This window comes from Callospermophilus lateralis, chromosome 2, assembly GCF_048772815.1.
Source record: "Callospermophilus lateralis isolate mCalLat2 chromosome 2, mCalLat2.hap1, whole genome shotgun sequence".
NCBI classification, from domain to species: Eukaryota; Metazoa; Chordata; class Mammalia; order Rodentia; family Sciuridae; genus Callospermophilus; species Callospermophilus lateralis.
The window spans coordinates 201,798,522-201,819,138 of NC_135306.1; the positions used below are offsets into that span (position 1 = coordinate 201,798,522).

The window sequence follows — 20,617 nt, forward strand, 5'->3', positions numbered from 1 at the left end:
AGAACGCAAAGGCACTAGATGTCAGGGTTAATAACAGCTTTATTTGCCTCATACAGCATCACTTTCTTACATTCTCAATTAATTTGCCATTAAAGTGCCAGAGATTTTCTGAATCATGAAAACATTTGTTAAAAAAAAAAGAAATCAGAACTATTATCAGGAACATGGCAGTCATGAATGAAACATTTCTCTTACAAAACACAGAATAGAAGTCCCTCCTGTTGAGCCAGTGGGTTGGATAATTTGCAAACCGTTTCTAATTCCCTCTCACCTCACCTTTGAGCACTGAACTGGCTGGGACCACCACCCCTGGGGGGAAAAGCTGTGCTAAAGACCCCCAAACCACGCCCAGACTCTGGCTGTCACCTCTTCTGGGCCATCACATCCAGATGCTCTGTTTGAATAGATCTGATCTTAGGATCAATGCTGATCTCCCAACCCCACCCCTGCTGCCTTTACCCCACCCTCCCCTACTAACAAAAGCCCAAAGTCATTACAATGAAAAATAAAATGGGTTTCCATTACCCCCAACACTAACAATGTTCAGTAAAAATGAGGATAATAAACACAAAAGCTGGCTTTAGTAAACAGGAGCTCTCAGCGTTCAATGCAAAAAAAAAAAAAAAAAACTGAACTCTTAAAGGCAAAATAACTGTTGACTTTGCACACGGCTGGATGAACTTGGAACTCTTCTTCTGTAGAGTTCTTGGAGCCTGTCGGTGGTTGGTTTTTCAGCACCTGCCACCACTGGGAGAGGCAAGATCTTTGCATTATTGCTGAGGCTGTTGGGGTGTTTCTCTTTGCAGTTTATAAACAAAGACACCCAAGGCGGATGTATTTATATAGATATGTACACACATACAGAGGCCCTCTACTCTTTCTTTGTGGAAACCGCCAGCTCAACCTCGGGAAGCTGGATGCCGACCTTAGTACCACTGTCGTTGCTAGAAGAAGAGGACAGTCGGGACTTCTTAGAGGCCAGGGACACTCCACTCCCCTGTAACTTGCCTGCCTCATCATCGCTCCCGGTCACCTCGTAATGACCTTTGCTCTTTGACCCTATTCCACCAAAGGTACCGAACTTCAGCTTCCCATGTTTCCCTTTAACTTTCCCACCTTCCAGGGACATTTCTCCACCTTCAAACTCCAAAGTCCCCGTGGGGGTGGAAGGGGCAGAGAACTCCCTTTCATCACTGAAAGAGTTCGAGCGGTGCCGCGGCTTCTTGCTCTTAAATAGGGAGAATTTGCCTTTGGGTGAGGATGCCTCGGCCTCTGCTTCTCCTTCCAGGGAGCCCAGGCTGGCCTTGGAGCTTTTCAGGTCACCTTTGGACCCAGAGATGGATGCTTCTGGCGAACCCGTGACGCCACCTTTCCCTTTAGGTTTGGAAAAATTAAACTTGGGCATTTTGATTTTGGACTTTTTAAGTTTTACTTCGGATTCTTCCCACTCGCCTTCTCCAGCACAGGCCTGCACATTGGCCTCCACTTTCGGGAAGTTGATATCCACCCCCACTTCTCTGCCAACCAGCTCACGGCCAGAGAAGGTAAATTTGGGGATCTTCATCTTGGGGAATGTTACTTTTCCAGATCCACTTTCCAAGTGACCTTGAGGCCCAGACACACTCAGCCCAGGACCCTGGAGTCCAATCTGACCTCCTTTCACTCCTCCTTCTACCTTTGGTCCTGAGAAATGAAGGCCCCCAGCAAGTTTAGATGCATCCAGGTTGAGAGCAGAGGAGGCCTGGGGTCCCTTCCACTCCACCCCAGATCCTTTAACACTCATATGCCCTTCGCCCAGGCTGACATCTGGGGCACTGATACCACCTGAAACATCCACACCGCCTTTGATTTTGGGGCCCTTCAAGCTGACACCAAAATCTGACTCGGGAGAAGCCACGTTGAAGGAAGGCCCTTTTACATTGATGTCAGGAATAGCTCCATGGAAACCCATTCCTGAACCTTTCAGATCACCTTTGATTTCAGGACCCGAAATCTGCCCAGTTGGGAGTTTGACATTCACACCTGGCAGGTCCATAGCACATCCAGGGGACTTGATTCCAGGCATGTGGAGATGGCCTTCCAGGCCCTGAACACTGGCACCCGGCAGACTTCCTGCGACTGTGGGGCCTTTCATCTCACCAATGGCCCCGAGGCTCCCTTTCACTTTTGGTCCTTCCAAGTTCAAGTCCACATCTGGTGCTGAGATCTGAGGCCCTTTCAGGTTCACATCCATGCCTGGCCCCTTGAGCTCTCCACCAACTTGTGGCCCCTTGATGTTAATGTCCAAGTCAGACCCTGGAGTGGAGATGTCAAACTGGGGCAGCTTCATTTGGGGAAGTTTAATACCACCTTTGGGTGCCTCCGAGCTTAGATCAGGAGCACCTACGGATATTTTAGGGTCCTTGATGTCACCAGAGACAGCCAGATCTCCCTGGAGGCATGGTCCCTTCAGTGTCACGTCTGGTGCCCCGACATTAAGCGTTGTGGCATTGATCCCCGGCACTTTCATACCATCTCCTCCCACCTGCACCTTTCCCCCGACACCTCTGAGGTCCAGCCCTGGGGCCTGCACCTTTATGCTTGGAGCCGATGCATCCAGGTCTCCCTTCAAACTTGGTCCTTTCAAGTTCAGGCCAAGATCAGGCCCAGAGACTTTTGGCATAGAGAGGCTGACTGCAGGCAAGTCTACTCCTGGCCCCTTCAGAGAGACATCAGGCCCTTCAAGCTTAACATCTGGTGTGCTCAAGCCTCCTTCAAGAGAAGGCAGCTGGGCATTGAGCTCGGCTGCCCCACCCTCCATTTTCACACCAGGGACGCTGATCTTGGGCATCGAAAAGTGGGGGAACTTGATTTTTGCTTCCGGACCGTGCAGATCTACATCTGGTCCTTCTAGTCCCACACTGGGGACATCACCCTTCATCTTTGGTCCTTTCAAGTTAACATTCACATCAGGCATGGAGACTTGAGGGGCAGAAATGCCAAAAGATGGTGCTTTGATTTTAGCATCTGGGCCTTCGATGTTGATATCAGGTGTGCCCAAGTTGGCCTGAACCTTGGGGCCTTTCAAGTCGCCCTCTATTTTTGGCCCTGACACATCCACACCTGGCATCTTGAACTTGGGACCTTCCACATTAATTCCTGGTGAAGAAATATTTAGATCAGGTGCCTGGATTCCACCCTCCAGCTTGGGGCTAGGGAGCGGGGCCTCAGTTTTAAACTTAGGTGATTTGATGTCAAACTCCACATCTGGGAAGTACATTTTTCCAAACATAGTCTTCTTGGTTTTGGGAGATTTTACATCGACTTTGAGTGCAGCATCTGGCCCCGTGACGTTGACATCTACATCAGGAGCTTTGAGACTGGCATCGATCTCAGCCCCAGGAACATTCAAATCAAATCCCTGCTTTTTGGCCTTAACTTTAGGACCACTCATGTGAATTTTAGGCATTTTAAATTTACTTTTCTTGCCCTTGCCACCTACACTAATTTCAGGAGCTTCAACATTCAGTTCTGCCTCAGGAAGAGTCACATCGAGTGAAGGTGACTTGATGTCAGCTTTCGGACTTTTTGCCCCAAATCCAAACTTAGGTTTCTTAAACTTAGGAATCTTAACATCTGGCCCCTCAATGTTAATATCTGGGCTTTCCATGTGTACATCTAAGCTCGGAGCTTCCAAATCAACTTTGGGCCCCTTGAAGTCCATATCACCACCTTCTAGCTTGGGACCAGAAATTCCAATTTTTGGTGTCTTAAGATGCAAATCAACGTCAGGAACAGTCACTTTCGGTGCAGATATATCCAGTGATGGCATCTTCAAATTAGGGCCACTGAGTTTGGCATCAGGGCCTCCAAAATCCAGACCTGGACCTTTCAGGTCTACTTCTGGGCCTTCAATCTTAGGGCCAGACACATCAAAATCTCCTTTTACTTTGGGTCCTTTCAAATCCAGGTCAACATCAGGCATGGAGATCTTAGGAGCCTTGATATTTATCTCAGGCATCTTGAACTTAGGACCTTTCAGCTTAGCATCTGGACCTTCAATATTTACATCCGGGACAGCAATGTCTACCTTGGGCCCTGAGACATCAATGTCAGCCTTGGGCAGGTTCACGTCCACTTCAGGACCCTCTCCTTTGAAGCCAGGCATGCTGAATTTGGGCATTTTCACCTTGGGCATCTTCAGGTGCCAGTCTGGGCCATGAACATCCACATCTGGGGCACTGATGTCCACTTTGGGGCCTCTGATGTCAACTTCAGGACCCTTGAGGTCACCTTCTACTTTGGGTAGAGACACATCCACATCACCCTTCACTTTGGGGCCTTTCAGGTTAAGGTCAATGTCAGGCATGGAGATCTTGGGGGCCTTGATGTTCATCTCCGGCATCTTGAACTTGGGACCTTTCAGCTTTGCATCTGGACCTTCAATGTTCACATCTGGAACCTCGATGTCCACCTTGGGCCCTGAGACATCAATGTCAGCCTTGGGCAGGTTCACGTCCACTTCAGGACCCTCTCCTTTGAAGCCAGGCATGCTGAACTTGGGCATTTTCACCTTGGGCATCTTCAGGTGCCAGTCCGGGCCTTGTACATCCACATCTGGGGCACTGATGTCTACCTTGGGGCCTTTGATGTCAACTTCAGGACCTTTGAGGTCACCTTCCACTTTGGGCAGAGAAACATCCACATCACCTTTCACCTTTGGACCCTTCAGATTCAGGTCAACTTCAGGCATGGATATTTTGGGGGCCTTGAGATGCAGGTCAGGCATTTTAAACTTTGGACCCTTCAGTTTCCCTTCTGGACCATGAATGTCAATGTCAGGAGTGTCTAAGTCCAGCTTAGGGCCTTTGATATCAACTTTTGGGCCCTTCAAATCTCCTTCAGGTGCAGGAATAGAAACATCCAAATCTCCTTTTATCTTAGGTCCTTTCAAGTTCAAATCTATGTCACTCATGGAGATTTGGGGAGTTTTGAAATGGACATCAGGCATCTTAAATTTAGGACCTTTGATTTTCCCTTCAGGGCCTTCAATATCCACCTCTGGCCCTTTCAGATCACCTTCCACCTTAGGTAGGGAAAGGTCCACATCTCCCTTTACCTTTGGCCCTTTGAGATTTAAGTCAAAGTCAGGCATGGAAATCTTGGGAGCTTTGATATTCATCTCTGGCATTTTAAATTTGGGCCCTTTTAATTTTCCTTCTGGACCTTCAATATTGACATCAGGAACATCAATGTCCACACTGGGGCCCTTGATATCAATTTCAGGGCCCTTGAGGTCACCTTCTACTTTGGGTAGAGAAACATCCACATCGCCCTTCACTTTGGGGCCTTTCAGGTTAAAGTCAATGTCAGGCATGGAGATCTTGGGGGCCTTGATGTTCATCTCTGGCATCTTGAACTTGGAACCTTTCAGCTTTGCATCTGGACCTTCAATATTTACATCCGGGACAGCAATGTCTACCTTGGGCCCTGAGACATCAATGTCAGCCTTGGGCAGGTTCACGTCCACTTCAGGACCCTCTCCTTTGAAGCCAGGCATGCTGAATTTGGGCATTTTCACCTTGGGCATCTTCAGGTGCCAGTCTGGGCCATGAACATCCACATCTGGGGCACTGATGTCCACTTTGGGGCCTTTGATGTCAACTTCAGGACCCTTGAGGTCACCTTCTACTTTTGGCAGAGAAACATCCACATCACCCTTCACTTTGGGGCCTTTCAGGTTAAAGTCAATGTCAGGCATGGAGATCTTGGGGGCCTTGATGTTCATCTCTGGCATCTTGAACTTGGGACCTTTGAGCTTTGCATCTGGACCTTCAATGTTCACATCTGGAACCTCGATGTCCACCTTGGGCCCTGAGACATCAATGTCAGCCTTGGGCAGGTTCACGTCCACTTCAGGACCCTCTCCTTTGAAGCCAGGCATGCTGAACTTGGGCATTTTCACCTTGGGCATCTTCAGGTGCCAGTCTGGGCCATGAGCATCCACATCTGGGGCATTGATGTCTACCTTGGGGCCTTTGATGTCAACTTCAGGACCTTTGAGGTCACCTTCCACTTTGGGCAGAGAAACATCCACATCACCTTTCACCTTTGGACCCTTCAGATTCAGATCGACTTCAGGCATGGAGATCTTAGGGGCCTTGAGATGCAGGTCAGGCATTTTAAACTTTGGACCCTTCAGTTTCCCTTCTGGACCTTGAATGTCAATGTCAGGAGTGTCTAAGTCCAGCTTGGGCCCTGAGACATCAATGTCGGCCTTGGGCAGGTTCACGTCCACTTCAGGGCCTTCTCCTTTGAAGCCAGGCATGCTGAACTTGGGCATTTTCACCTTGGGCATCTTCAGGTGCCAGTCTGGGCCCTGAACATCCACATCCGGAGCATCAATGTCCACTTTGGGCCCTTTGATGTCGACTTCAGGACCCTTGAGATCACCTTCTACTCTAGGCAGAGACACATCCACATCTCCTTTCACCTTAGGACCCTTCATGTGCAAATCAAAGTCAGGCATGGAGATCTTGGGAGCTTTGATGTTCATCTCAGGCATCTTGAACTTGGGACCTTTCAACTTTCCTTCAGGTCCTTCAATACTAACATCAGGACCTTCAATGTCCACCTTAGGCCCTGAGACATCAATGTCAGCTTTCGGCAAGTTCACATCAACCTCTGGTCCTTCTCCCTTGAAGCCTGGCATGCTGAACTTGGGCATTTTTATCTTGGGCATCTTCAAGTGCCAGTCTGGGCCATGAACATCCATATCTGGAACATCAACGTCCACTTTGGGGCCTTTAATGTCCACTTCAGGAACTTTAATCTCACCTTCCACTTTTGGCAGAGATACGTCCACATCGCCCTTCACTTTGGGGCCTTTCAGGTTAAGGTCAATGTCAGGCATGGAGATCTTGGGGGCCTTGATGTTCATCTCTGGCATCTTGAACTTGGGACCTTTCAGCTTTCCTTCTGGTCCTTCAATGTTCACATCAGGACCTTCAATGTCCACCTTGGGCCCTGAGACATCAATGTCAGCCTTGGGTAGGTTCACGTCCACTTCAGGACCCTCTCCTTTGAAGCCAGGCATGCTGAACTTGGGCATTTTCACCTTGGGCATCTTCAGGTGCCAGTCTGGGCCTTGCACATCCACATCAGGGGCACTGATGTCCATTTTTGGACCTTTGATATCAACTTCTGGGCCTTTTAGATCTCCTTCAATCTTGGGGAGAGAAGCATCCACGTCACCCTTCATCTTGGGGCCCTTCATGTTCAAGTCAATGTCAGGCATAGATATTTTGGGAGCCTTTAAATGCATTTCTGGCATCTTAAATTTGGGTCCCTTCAATTTACCCTCTGGGCCTTCTATATTAATATCAGGAGTGTCAATGTCCACTTTGGGGCCCTTAATGTTCACCTCAGGACCCTTTACATCACCTTCCACTTTGGGCAGAGAAACATCCACATCGCCCTTCATTTTGGGGCCCTTCAGGTTTAGATCAAAGTCAGGCATGGAGATCTTAGGGGTCTTGATGTTCATCTCAGGCATCTTGAATTTGGGACCCTTCAGTTTTGCATCTGGACCTTCAATGTTGACATCAGGGGCATCAATGTCTACATTGGGGCCAGAAATGTCAATGTCAGCCTTGGGCAGGTTCACGTCCACTTCAGGACCCTCTCCTTTGAAGCCGGGCATGCTGAACTTGGGCATTTTCACCTTGGGCATCTTCAGGTGCCAGTCTGGACCATGAACATCCACTTCTGGGGCACTGATGTCCACTTTAGGGCCTTTGATATCAACCTCTGGCCCTTTCAGATCCCCTTCAAGTTTGGGTGGAGAAATATCCATATCACCTTTCACCTTGGGACCCTTCAGATTTAAGTCAATGTCAGGCATGGAGATCTTAGGAGCTTTTATGTTCATGTCAGGCATCTTGAATTTGGGACCTTTTATGCTTCCTTCTGGACCTTCCACATTGAGTTCTGGGCCCTCAACATTCAGAGTGGGACCTTCTATGTTGATGTCTCCTTTTGGTAGATCCATAGCCATTTCTGGACCTTCTGCTTTTAAGCCAGGAACACCAAATTTGGGCATTTTCATCTTGGGCATTTTCACATTCAAATCTGGACCATGAACATCTACTTCAGGTGCATTAAGGTGGACATCTGGTGCCTGAATATCCATTTTGGGACCTTTAAATTCTCCTTCTAAAGTTGGACCGGCAACATCTAAATCTCCTTTGACTTTAGGACCTTTCAAATTTAACTCCACATCAGGCATAGACACTTTGGGAGATGAAATACTCAGGAAAGGCATTTTAAACTTAGATCCTTTCACTTTTCCTTGAACTTCAACTTCAGGAGCATTAAGATCAACTTTTGGGCCAGTTACATCAATCTCTGGCTTTTTAGCTTTAATATCCACCTCAGGTGTCTGAACTTTGGAGCCCGAAAAATTAAATTTGGGAAGTTTAAAACGAGATTTCTTTGACTTGCCTTCAATATTGAGCTTCGGACCAGAAATGTCTACTTCTGGGCCTTTCACATCCAGTTTGGGAGCTTTAATGTCACCCTCCAGTTTTGGCCCAGAGATATCAACATCTCCCTTCAGCTTTGATCCCTTCAAATTCAAGTCAATTTCTGGCATGGAGATCTTGGGCATGTTTACATGCATTTCAGGCATCTTCAGTTTGGGACCTTTTAATTTGCCTTCTGGGCCATGAATGTCAATATCTGGAACATCTACATCTAATTTCGGGCCTGTTATGTCAAGTGTAGGTCCTTTCAAATCACCTTCTACATTTGGAAGTGAAACATCCATCTCCCCTTTCACTTTAGGGCCTTTAAGATTAAGGTCCAAATCTGGCATTGAGATCTTGGGGGCCTTGATGTTCATCTCAGGCATCTTGAACTTGGGACCTTTCAACTTTCCTTCAGGTCCTTCAATACTAACATCAGGACCTTCAATGTCCACCTTAGGCCCTGAGACATCAATGTCAGCTTTCGGTAAGTTCACATCAACCTCTGGTCCTTCTCCCTTGAAGCCTGGCATGCTGAACTTGGGCATTTTTATCTTGGGCATCTTCAAGTGCCAGTCTGGGCCATGAACATCCACATCTGGAACATCAACGTCCACTTTGGGGCCTTTAATGTCCACTTCAGGAGCTTTAATCTCACCTTCCACTTTTGGCAGAGACACGTCCACATCGCCCTTCACTTTGGGGCCTTTCAGGTTAAGGTCAATGTCAGGCATGGAGATCTTGGGGGCCTTGATGTTCATCTCTGGCATCTTGAACTTGGGACCTTTCAGCTTTGCATCTGGACCTTCAATGTTCACATCTGGAACTTCGATGTCTACCTTGGGCCCTGAGACATCAATGTCGGCCTTGGGCAGGTTCACGTCCACTTCAGGGCCTTCTCCTTTGAAGCCAGGCATGCTGAACTTGGGCATTTTGACCTTGGGCATCTTCAAGTGCCAGTCCGGGCCTTGTACATCCACATCTGGGGCATCGATGTCCACTTTAGGGCCTTTGATGTCAACATTAGGACCCTTTAAGTCACCTTCCACTTTTGGCAGAGAAACATCCACATCACCTTTTACCTTGGGACCCTTTAGATGCAAATCAAAGTCAGGCATGGAGATCTTGGGGGCTTTGATGTTCATCTCTGGCATCTTGAATTTGGGACCTTTCAGCTTTCCTTCTGGTCCTTCAATGTTCACATCAGGACCTTCAATGTCCACCTTGGGCCCTGAGACATCAATGTCGGCCTTGGGCAGGTTCACGTCCACTTCAGGGCCTTCTCCTTTGAAGCCAGGCATGCTGAACTTGGGCATTTTCACCTTGGGCATCTTCAGGTGCCAGTCTGGGCCCTGAACATCCACATCCGGAGCATCAATGTCCACTTTGGGCCCTTTGATGTCGACTTCAGGACCCTTGAGATCACCTTCTACTCTAGGCAGAGACACATCCACATCTCCTTTCACCTTAGGACCCTTCATGTGCAAATCAAAGTCAGGCATGGAGATCTTGGGAGCTTTGATGTTCATCTCAGGCATCTTGAACTTGGGACCTTTCAACTTTCCTTCAGGTCCTTCAATACTAACATCAGGACCTTCAATGTCCACCTTAGGCCCTGAGACATCAATGTCAGCTTTCGGCAAGTTCACATCAACCTCTGGTCCTTCTCCCTTGAAGCCTGGCATGCTGAACTTGGGCATTTTTATCTTGGGCATCTTCAAGTGCCAGTCTGGGCCATGAACATCCATATCTGGAACATCAACGTCCACTTTGGGGCCTTTAATGTCCACTTCAGGAACTTTAATCTCACCTTCCACTTTTGGCAGAGATACATCTACATCGCCCTTCACTTTGGGGCCTTTCAGGTTAAGGTCAATGTCAGGCATGGAGATCTTGGGGGCCTTGATGTTCATCTCTGGCATCTTGAACTTGGGACCTTTCAGCTTTCCTTCTGGTCCTTCAATGTTCACATCAGGACCTTCAATGTCCACCTTGGGCCCTGAGACATCAATGTCAGCCTTGGGTAGGTTCACGTCCACTTCAGGACCCTCTCCTTTGAAGCCAGGCATGCTGAACTTGGGCATTTTCACCTTGGGCATCTTCAGGTGCCAGTCTGGGCCTTGCACATCCACATCAGGGGCACTGATGTCCATTTTTGGACCTTTGATATCAACTTCTGGGCCTTTTAGATCTCCTTCAATCTTGGGGAGAGAAGCATCCACATCACCCTTTATCTTAGGACCCTTCAGATGCAAATCAATGTCAGGCATAGAGATCTTGGGGGCCTTGATGTTCATCTCTGGCATCTTGAACTTGGGACCTTTCAGCTTTCCTTCTGGTCCTTCAATACTAACATCAGGACCTTCAATGTCCACCTTAGGTCCTGAGACATCAATGTCAGCCTTGGGCAGGTTCACGTCCACTTCAGGACCCTCTCCCTTGAAGCCAGGCATGCTGAACTTGGGCATTTTCATCTTGGGCATCTTCAAATGCCAATCTGGGCCATGAACATCAGGAGCATTAACATCTATTTTGGGGCCCTTGATATTTACATCTGGTACTTTTATTTTACCTTCTACCTCAGGCACAGACACATCCACATCTCCCTTGATTTTGGGTCCTTTCAAATTTAGATCAACATCAGGCATAGAAATATTGGGGGCTTTGAAGTGCATATCAGGCATCTTGAACTTAGGGCCTTTCAATTTTCCCTCTGGTCCTTCAATATCAACTTCTGGCCCACTGATATCCATATGTGGCCCTTTGAGGTCTCCTTCCAATTTTGGAACATCCACATCCACCTCTCCCTTTACCTTGGGACTCTTTAAGTGTAGATCAATATCTGGCATGGAAATTTTAGGAGCTTTAAAGTGCATGTCTGGCATCTTAAATTTAGGACTTTTCCATTTACCATCTGGGCCTTCCACAGAGACTTCTGGGAGATCAGCATCTAATTTGGGGCCCTTGACATCCAGTTCAGGACCCTTTAACTCCCCTTCAAGCTTTGGAACAGAAACATCAATGTCTCCTTTGACTTTAGGTCCCTTTAAGTTAAAGTCCACATCAGGCATGGAGATCTTGGGGGCATGAAAGTGCATCTCAGGCATCTTAAACTTGGGACCCTTCAGCTTCCCTTCTGGACCCTCAAGGCTCACATCTGGAAGATCAATGTCCACCTTGGGCCCTGACACATCAAGGTCAGCCTTAGGCAGGTTCACGTCCACTTCAGGACCCTCTGCTTTGAAGCCGGGCATGCTGAACTTGGGCATTTTCATCTTGGGCATCTTCAGGTGCCAGTCTGGGCCATGAACATCCACATCTGGGACATCAATGTCCACTTTGGGCCCTTTAATGTCCACATCTGGCACTTTTATCTCACCTTCCATCTTAGGCACTGTCACATCCACATCTCCTTTGACTTTGGGTCCTTTCAAGTGTAAGTCCACATCAGGCATGGAGATCTTGGGAGCCTTGAAGTGCATGTCGGGCATCTTAAACTTGGGGCCTTTCAACTTTGCATCAGGACACTCCAAATCAACATCAGGCACTTCCACATCCACACTGGGACCTTTCAAATCTCCTTCCAATTTTGGCACAGACACATCCATATCACCCTTGACTTTGGGTCCTTTCAAGTGTAAGTCCACATCAGGCATGGAGATCTTGGGGGCCTTGAAGTGCATCTCAGGCATCTTAAACTTGGGACCCTTCAGCTTCCCTTCTGGACCCTCAATGTTCACATCTGGAACATCAATGTCCACCTTGGGCCCTGACACATCAATGTCGGCCTTGGGCAGGTTCACGTCCACCTCTGGGCTCTCTGCTTTGAAGCCGGGCATGCTGAACTTGGGCATTTTCATCTTGGGCATCTTCAGGTGCCAGTCTGGGCCATGAACATCCACGTCTGGGACATCAATGTCCACTTTGGGCCCTTTGATGTCCACTTCTGGCATTTTCATCTCACCTTCTATCTTGGGCACTGTCACATCCACATCCCCTTTGACTTTGGGTCCTTTCAAGTGTAAGTCCACATCAGGCATGGAGATCTTGGGAGCCTTGAAGTGCATGTCGGGCATCTTAAACTTGGGGCCTTTCAACTTTGCATCAGGACACTCCAAATCAACATCAGGCACTTCCACATCCACACTGGGACCTTTCAAATCTCCTTCCAATTTTGGCACAGACACATCCATATCACCCTTGACTTTGGGTCCTTTCAAGTGTAAGTCCACATCAGGCATGGAGATCTTGGGGGCCTTGAAGTGCATGTCGGGCATCTTAAACTTGGGGCCTTTCAACTTTGCATCAGGACACTCCAAATCAACATCAGGCACTTCCACATCCACACTGGGACCTTTCAAATCTCCTTCCAATTTTGGCACAGATACATCCATATCACCCTTGACTTTGGGTCCTTTCAAGTGTAAGTCCACATCAGGCATGGAGATCTTGGGGGCCTTGAAGTGCATGTCGGGCATCTTAAACTTGGGGCCTTTCAACTTTGCATCAGGACACTCCAAATCAACATCAGGTACCTCCACATCTACACTAGGACCCTTGATATCAACTTGTGGACCTCTGAGATCACCTTCCAGTTCTGGCATAGAAGCATCTATCTCGCCTTTCAGTTTGGGTCCCTTCAAATTCAAGTCCACATCTGGCATAGATATCTTGGGAGCTTTGATATTCAACTTGGGCATCTTAAATTTGGAGCCTTTCAATTTTCCTTCTGGTCCTTCAATATCCAAATCAGGGGCATCAATATCCAAGCTGGGTCCAGACACATCAATGTCAGCCTTGGGCAGTTTCACATCCACCTCTGGGCTCTCTGCTTTGAAGCCGGGCATGCTGAACTTGGGCATTTTCATCTTGGGCATCTTCAGGTGCCAGTCTGGGCCATGAACATCCACATCTGGGGCATCAATGTCCACTTTGGGCCCTTTGATGTCCACATCTGGCACTTTCATCTCACCTTCTATCTTGGGCACTGTCACATCCACATCCCCTTTTACTTTGGGGCCTTTCAAGTGTAAGTCCACATCAGGCATGGAGATCTTGGGAGCCTTGAAGTGCATGTCGGGCATCTTAAACTTGGGGCCTTTCAATTTTCCTTCTGGGCATTCAATATCAATATCACCAACATCCACATCCATCTTAGGGGCTTTCACATCAACTTCTGGACCTTTCAGGTCTCCCTCCACTTTGGGAAGGGAAACATCCACATCAGTTTTCAGTTTAGGAGCTTTCAGATTAAGTCCAACATCTGGCATAGAAATTTTGTGTGTCTGAATATTCATACTTGGCATCTTGAACTTGGGGCCCTTTAGTTTCCCCTCTGGAGCTTCAATATTCACGACTGGAGCCTCAATGTTCACTTGGGGTCCTGAAACATCAATGTCAGCCTTGGGCAGGTTCACGTCCACTTCAGGACCCTCTCCTTTGAAGCCAGGCATGCTGAACTTGGGCATTTTCACCTTGGGCATCTTCAGGTGCCAGTCTGGTCCATGAACTTCCACATCTGGTGCATTGATGTCCACTTTGGGGCCTTTCACATCAACAGAAGGAGCTTTGATCTCACCTTCTATTTTGGGGGCTGTAACATCATAATCTCCTTTTACCTTAGGACCTTTTAAATGCAAACCAACATCTGGCATGGATATCTTCTGAGGCTTTATGTTCATTTCTGGCAGCTTAAACTTGGGACCTTTGAGTTTTGCATCTGGACCTTCAATATTCACATCTGGAACTTCAACATCCACCTTGGGTCCTGAGACATCGATGTTGGCCTTAGGCAGATTCACATCTACATCTGGGCCCTCTGCTTTGAAGCCAGGCATGCTGAACTTGGGCATTTTCATTTTGGGCATCTTCAGGTGCCAGTCTGGGCCATGGACATCCACATCTGGAGCATCAATGCCAACTTTGGGCCCTTTAATGTCAACATCTGGCACTTTTATTTCACCTTCTACGTCAGGTAAAGACACATCCACATCTCCCTTTACTTTTGGCCCCTTAACATTCAAGTCCACATCAGGCATGGAGATCTTGGGGGCCTTGAAGTGCATCTCAGGCATCTTAAACTTGGGACCCTTCAGTTTCCCTTCTGGACCTTCAAGGCTCACATCTGGGGTTTCAATATCAACTTTGGGTCCAGCAATGTCAATGTCAGCCTTGGGCAGTTTCACATCCACCTCTGGGCTCTCTGCTTTGAAGCCGGGCATGCTGAACTTGGGCATTTTCATCTTGGGCATCTTCAGGTGCCAGTCTGGGCCATGAACATCCACATCTGGGGCATCAATGTCCACTTTGGGCCCTTTGATGTCCACATCTGGCACTTTCATCTCACCTTCTATCTTGGGCACTGTCACATCCACATCCACATCCCCTTTTACTTTGGGGCCTTTCAAGTGTAAGTCCACATCAGGCATGGAGATCTTGGGGGCCTTGAAGTGCATGTCGGGCATCTTAAACTTGGGACCCTTTAGCTTCCCTTCCGGACCCTCAAGGCTCACATCTGGAGCTTCAATGTCCACTTTTGGTCCTGAAACATCAATGTCAGCCTTGGGCAGGTTCAAATCCACATCTGGACCCTCACCTTTGAGGCTGGGCATGCTGAACTTGGGCATTTTCACCTTGGGCATCTTCAGGCTCCAGTCTGGACCTTGAACTTCCACATCTGGTGCTTTGATGTCTACCGGGGGACCTTTGATGTCACCCTCTATTTGGGGGGCAGACAGATCTAGATTTCCTTTCATTTTTGGCCCTTTGAGATCCAGATCAACATCTGGCAAAGACATCTTTGGAGCCTTGAAGTGCATCTCAGGCATCTTAAACTTTGGACCTTTCAACTTCCCTTCTGGTCCTTCAAGGCTGAGGTCTGGAGCACTAATATCTACCTTTGGTGCAGAAATGTCCACATCTGCCTTGGGAAGGTTCACATCCAATTCTGGGCCTTCTCCTTTGAGACTGGGCATGCTAAATTTGGGCATTTTAATCTTTGGCATTTTCAGGTTCCAATCAGGACCATGAACATCAACATCTGGGGCACTGACATCTACTTTTGGACCTTTCAGATCCCCTTCTATCTTTGGCACTGTAACATCGTATTCTCCCTTTACCTTGGGACCTCTCATATGCAAATCCACATCAGGCATGGAGATCTTGGGGGCCTTGATGTTCATCTCTGGCATCTTAATCTTGGGACCCTTCAGATTTCCTTCAGGTCCTTCAATATTCACATCTGGTACGTCAACATCCACCTTGGGTCCCGAGACTTCAATGTTGGCCTTAGGGAGGTTCACATCCACATCCGGACCCTCTCCCTTGAAGCCAGGCATGCTGAACTTGGGCATTTTCATTTTGGGCATCTTCAGGTGCCAGTCTGGGCCACGAGCTTCCACATCTGGGACATCAATGTCCACTTTGGCACTTTTGAGTTCAACGTCGGGAACTTTAATGTCACTTTCAACCTTTGGCACTGTGACATTATATTCTCCTTTCACATTAGGGCCTTTCAGTTCTAAGTCCACATCTGGCATGGAGATCTTGGGAGCTTTGATGTTCATTTCAGGCATTTTAAACTTAGGCCCTTTCAATTTGCCTTCTGGTCCCTCAATGCTCACGTCTGGAGCACTAATCTCTACCTTGGGCCCAGAAATGTCCACATCAGCCTTCGGCAAATTCACATCCACTTCTGCACCCTCTGCTTTGAGCCCTGGCACACTAAATTTGGGCATTTTCATCTTGGGCATCTTCAGGTGCCAGTCTGGGCCATGAGCTTCTACATCTGGGACATCAATGTTCACTTTCGGGCCTTTCAGTTCTCCTTCCAGCTTTGGAACTGTGACATCATACTCTCCCTTCACCTTTGTACCTTTAACATGCAAATCTACATCAGGCATGGAGATCTTTGGTGTCTTGACACTCACTTCAGGCACCTTAATATCAGGGCCTTTAAGTTTGCCCCCCAGGCCCTCCATCTTGACATCTGGAGCTTCCACGTTGACCTCTGGCCCTGAAATACTGACATTTCCTTTGGGTAGAGTCATTTCTACATCTGGGCCTTCCCCTTTGACCCCTGGAGTGCTGAACTTGGGCATTTTCAGGTTCCCGTGAACTTCCACTTCTGGGGCACTGACGTCCACTTTGGGGCCTTTGACATCAATTTCAGGGACCCTGACTGTCCCTTCTACTTTTGGGAGTGTGATATCCACACCCCCTTTCCCTTTAGGTGCAGCCACATTTAAGTCCACATCTGCCATAGAGATCCTACAGGTTCCTGTTTTCCCAGAAGGACTGCCCAGCTTGGGGCCTGTCAAGGTCCCCTCTAAGTCTGGTGTCTCTATGTCCACTTTGGAGCCTTTAACTGCCACTTGAGGGCCTTTAACATCACCTTTCACCTCAGGAGCAGAAACCTTAATATTTCCTTTTAGTTTAGGGGACCCAAGACTCAGATCCACATCCTGCATAGAGATTTTAGGTTTCTGAATAATCATTTCAGGAGTCTTGACTTTAGCACCCTTCATCTTCCCTTCCAGCCCACCAGTAGAGATCTCAGGTAGGCTCACATCCCCAGAGGCCCCAGGAAGAGTCACTTCACCTGTAGGCAGTGTCACACCAATGCCAGCTCCCTCTCCCTTTGAACCTGATGCAGAGAATTTAGGGACTTTCATCTGGGGCACATTCAGTTTGCCCCCAGGCCCATGAATATCAACGTCAGGGGCTCGAATTTCCACACTGGGGCCCGTGATGCTGCCCTCAATTTTGGGAGCAGAGGCATCTATTCCTATGCTTCCCAGTGGCTTGGAACCTTTCAGGCCTAAGTCACCTTCAAGTGATGGCCCAGCAATCTGAGGGCCTTTCAGCTTCCCAACAAGCCCCGCAATGTTGGCAGAGGGGGCACTGACTTCCAGGTGAGGGGCTTGGATATTCCCACCAATGGTCAAGCCGGGCTTGCCGCCCTTATGCCCTACAGAGAATTCAGGCGCAGAAACATTCAATCCTATCTCTGGTGCCTGGCCCTCGGGCCCAGCAGACACACCAAATTTTGGCATCTTCATGGTAGGAATCTTAATTTTGCCAGTATCACAGCTCTGGGGGGATGGGCCCTGCACCTCTGCTACCCCACCCTCAGGAGCAGATGAAATATCCACTCCTGGAACTTGGATTCCTCCTTTGCCACCCAAGCCTAACCCCTTTCCACTGACACCGACACCGGTGCTTCCCACCTTTATACCAGGCACAGTGACCTGGAGTTTCGAGTGGCCAGCACCCTGAAGCTCTGGTCCTGAGGCAGAAATGGCCCCTGCCTGGATGTCGACGGCAGCACCTGTGGTTGGAGAGACCCCCGAGCCTGAGGGCAATCGGATCACTGTCTTTCCAGGCTGGGTCTCCACATCCACATTGGAGATTTCAGTCACTTCATGCCTTGGAATCTTGATCATGAATTCAGGGCTGCTGATGTCGATGTCCTTGGATCCTTCCCGGCCGGTCACATCCACAGTGTAGGCTGTGACCCTTCTGGTCACTGTGATGGTGCGGCTCTGGGTCTCTCCAAGGTCCCCTTCCACGCCATCCTCCGACTTCAGCCGAGGCTTGATCTTTGTGGTGTAGATGCGCTGGTACTCCTCATCATCCCCGCTCTGCAGAAAGACAGGCCCCGCAGAGGTTGCAGCAGAGCCTGCCTAAGTTGGCAGATGCCCGGCCACAGCCTAGCTGACAACCTGGTTGCCAGTTTCCCAAAGGAGCTGGGACTATAACCAAGGTCCAGGGAGCCTCCTGGAGAGGAGCACAAGGGACTGAAGAAGGGAGCTGACAGCCACATCACAGGAGGAAAACAGAAATGATCTGGGTAAATTCTGGTATCAAAAACCATGGAGAGGCTGGGATAGACTCCTGGACCCCGCCGTCTTGGAGGAGGACCTATAATCCAAGAGAGCTTCAACCTGGAATGTCCCAGGGACAGGATGGGGGACCCACCAGCTCTCAACTCTCAACTCACTGGTTGTTTGTTTAATCAAAAAGAGGCTCCCAGGCCCTGCGTTGGAATGCACTTGTTGAGCCCAAGAGCCTGGATGTGCTTTGGCTACCACTTTCACTTTGAGGAGCTGTCATCTGCTTAATAAACAAGCCATCAGAAGAAGCAGAGAAGCATTCCTACAGGCACAGAGAAAAATGGTATCTGTGAAACAAAGGGGGAAGTAATTCAAAGAGCTTGCAAAGTGGCCAACCTTCCTCCTGGTGTCTAGGCCCAGACCTCATGAGCTGGTTCCCATGCCATGGCACAGGGGCACTCTCAAGAGACTGATGGAAGACTGACGGGCAGCATCAGCCACATGCCACACAGGAGTAGGAAGGAACAGGCTAACCAAGGGCCCAAGAGAGCCCAGAAAGGTGAAAAGAGGAGGAGTTAGAAGAAAGTCCAAGAAGCAGACAGAAGGTTCATAAAATGGGGCCAACAGGCCAGTGTGGTCTAGGGGAGCTCAGGGCACAAATGGGCCACATGGTACTCACCAGAACCACCTCTGAGCTGCGGGAGCTGAAGACTTCATGGGTCCAGGTCTGACCAGGCTCAGGGGAACGATCCCCCTTGCGGTGCAGCTTCAGGCCGACAGTGTGATGCCCCATGGTGTTCAGCAACTGGGTCACCTCGCCTGACTGCAGGTTGTCAAAGTAGATGGTGGCACCCACAATCTGGTCCCCTGAGCAGGAAAGAGCAGCAAACAGGTAAGACCCAGGATCTCAGGGAAACAGCCATGCACTGGGCATGTAAACTGAATTGCTTTAACCCTCATGAGCACCAGGAGGGTTTGGTAAGACTCAATGTACAGATGAGGAAACCGAGGCTCAGGCTATTGCTGGGTGCGGATGCACACACCTGTAATCCCAACAACTTGGGAAGCTGAGGCAGGAGCATTGCAAGTTCAAGACCCCAGCAATTTAGCAAGACCTTGTCTCCAAATAAAATAAAAACAGTTAAGAATGTGGTTCAGTGATAAGAGTGTCCGGAACCTCAAAAAAAAAAAAAAAAAAAAAAAGGAAAGGAAAAGAAAGACTATTTCCAAAGCTGCGTCTCCATGACCCCCACAACAGCCTCCCAGGAGTCCACAGGCAAGAAAGGGCCAGACTCTGGTACCCACCATCCTGAGGTGCTGGGACTGGATCCTCTGTAGCCACTTGCCCATTTGTGCCTGCTCCCTGCCCTCTCTCCTGTCCTTCCACACCCTCACCCACCCCCAATTCCTGGCACCCAATGCACACTCACCCTCCTTGACCACCCCAGTGCGGGCCGCAGGGGAGTTCTGCATCACCTCCTGCACAAAGACACCGTCATCCCTCTGGGCAATGGTCAGCCCATGGGAGCCGCTGCCCTGCCAGTTGGGCAGCAGCAGCTCCCGGGTAGTCTCTTCCTCCTTCTCCATCTGGGAAGAGATGAGAAATGGAGCTCAGGTCAGTGGGGACATGAGGACATGAGGGCATGAGAAAGCCATGGATTCAGGATTCCAGGGAGTGAAAAGGAGGTGACCAGCCCCTTGTCCCTTCCACTCAGGGCCCAACCTCCCAATGCCACAAGAGGTTCCCAACATCCCCCATTCTGTCACCTCCACCCACAAACCCTCCTACTGACCTTTGCAGGATTCAGTTCAGGAGCGAATGCCTTGCCAGGAGCCCGCCCCTCCTTCCTTTCTTCCTCTCAGTCTCTCTGTGGGGAATCTCGGTCACACAGCCTAGGGACAAATTCATAAAGATGCTCACACTCAGCTCACTTGAAACCCTGACCAACGGCTGTCCCCCAGGCCAAGCCCCCACTACAGTCAGCAGTTCCATGACTCTCAAGCCTGGTATCACGGAAAGTAGGTTGAGAGGAGGCCAGACCCTGTTTCAAATCCTGGCTCTGCCTCGTCCTAGCTGTGGGACCTTGGCCAAGGCACTTGACTTCTCTGAACCTCCCTTTCCTCATCTGCAAAAATGGAAATGAAAAAGGATTTCCGAGAGGTGTGAAGGAAAGAGAAGCGAGCACTGGCAGCACAGGTGTTCCACAACACCACATGCTCATCAGTCTCCACAGCAGCTTCTGGAGGGAGACATTACTGTCTCCACTTTACAGATGGAGA

The 20,617-nt window shown here is 49.1% G+C and overlaps 1 protein-coding gene across 5 annotated transcripts in view; it reads right to left on the reverse strand.

The window, feature by feature from the left end:
- Nucleotides 1-20,617, reverse strand: part of Ahnak (AHNAK nucleoprotein) — an 89,423-nt gene that overhangs the window by 58,777 nt on the left and 10,029 nt on the right. For 4 of the 5 annotated variants that reach the window (XM_076847332.2, XM_076847335.2, XM_076847333.2 and 1 more), the window contains exons 2-4: nucleotides 20,131-20,230; nucleotides 19,768-19,924; nucleotides 19,017-19,204 (exon numbers count right to left, since the gene is read on the reverse strand). In XM_076847332.2, the coding sequence (XP_076703447.2) occupies nucleotides 19,017-19,204; nucleotides 19,768-19,924 (345 nt within the window). In that variant the 5' untranslated portion in view covers nucleotides 20,131-20,230. Of the gene's footprint in view, nucleotides 1-21; nucleotides 18,146-19,016; nucleotides 19,205-19,767; nucleotides 19,925-20,130; nucleotides 20,231-20,617 lie in introns of those variants that run through there. The other variant, XM_076847330.2, reaches the window with a different exon arrangement.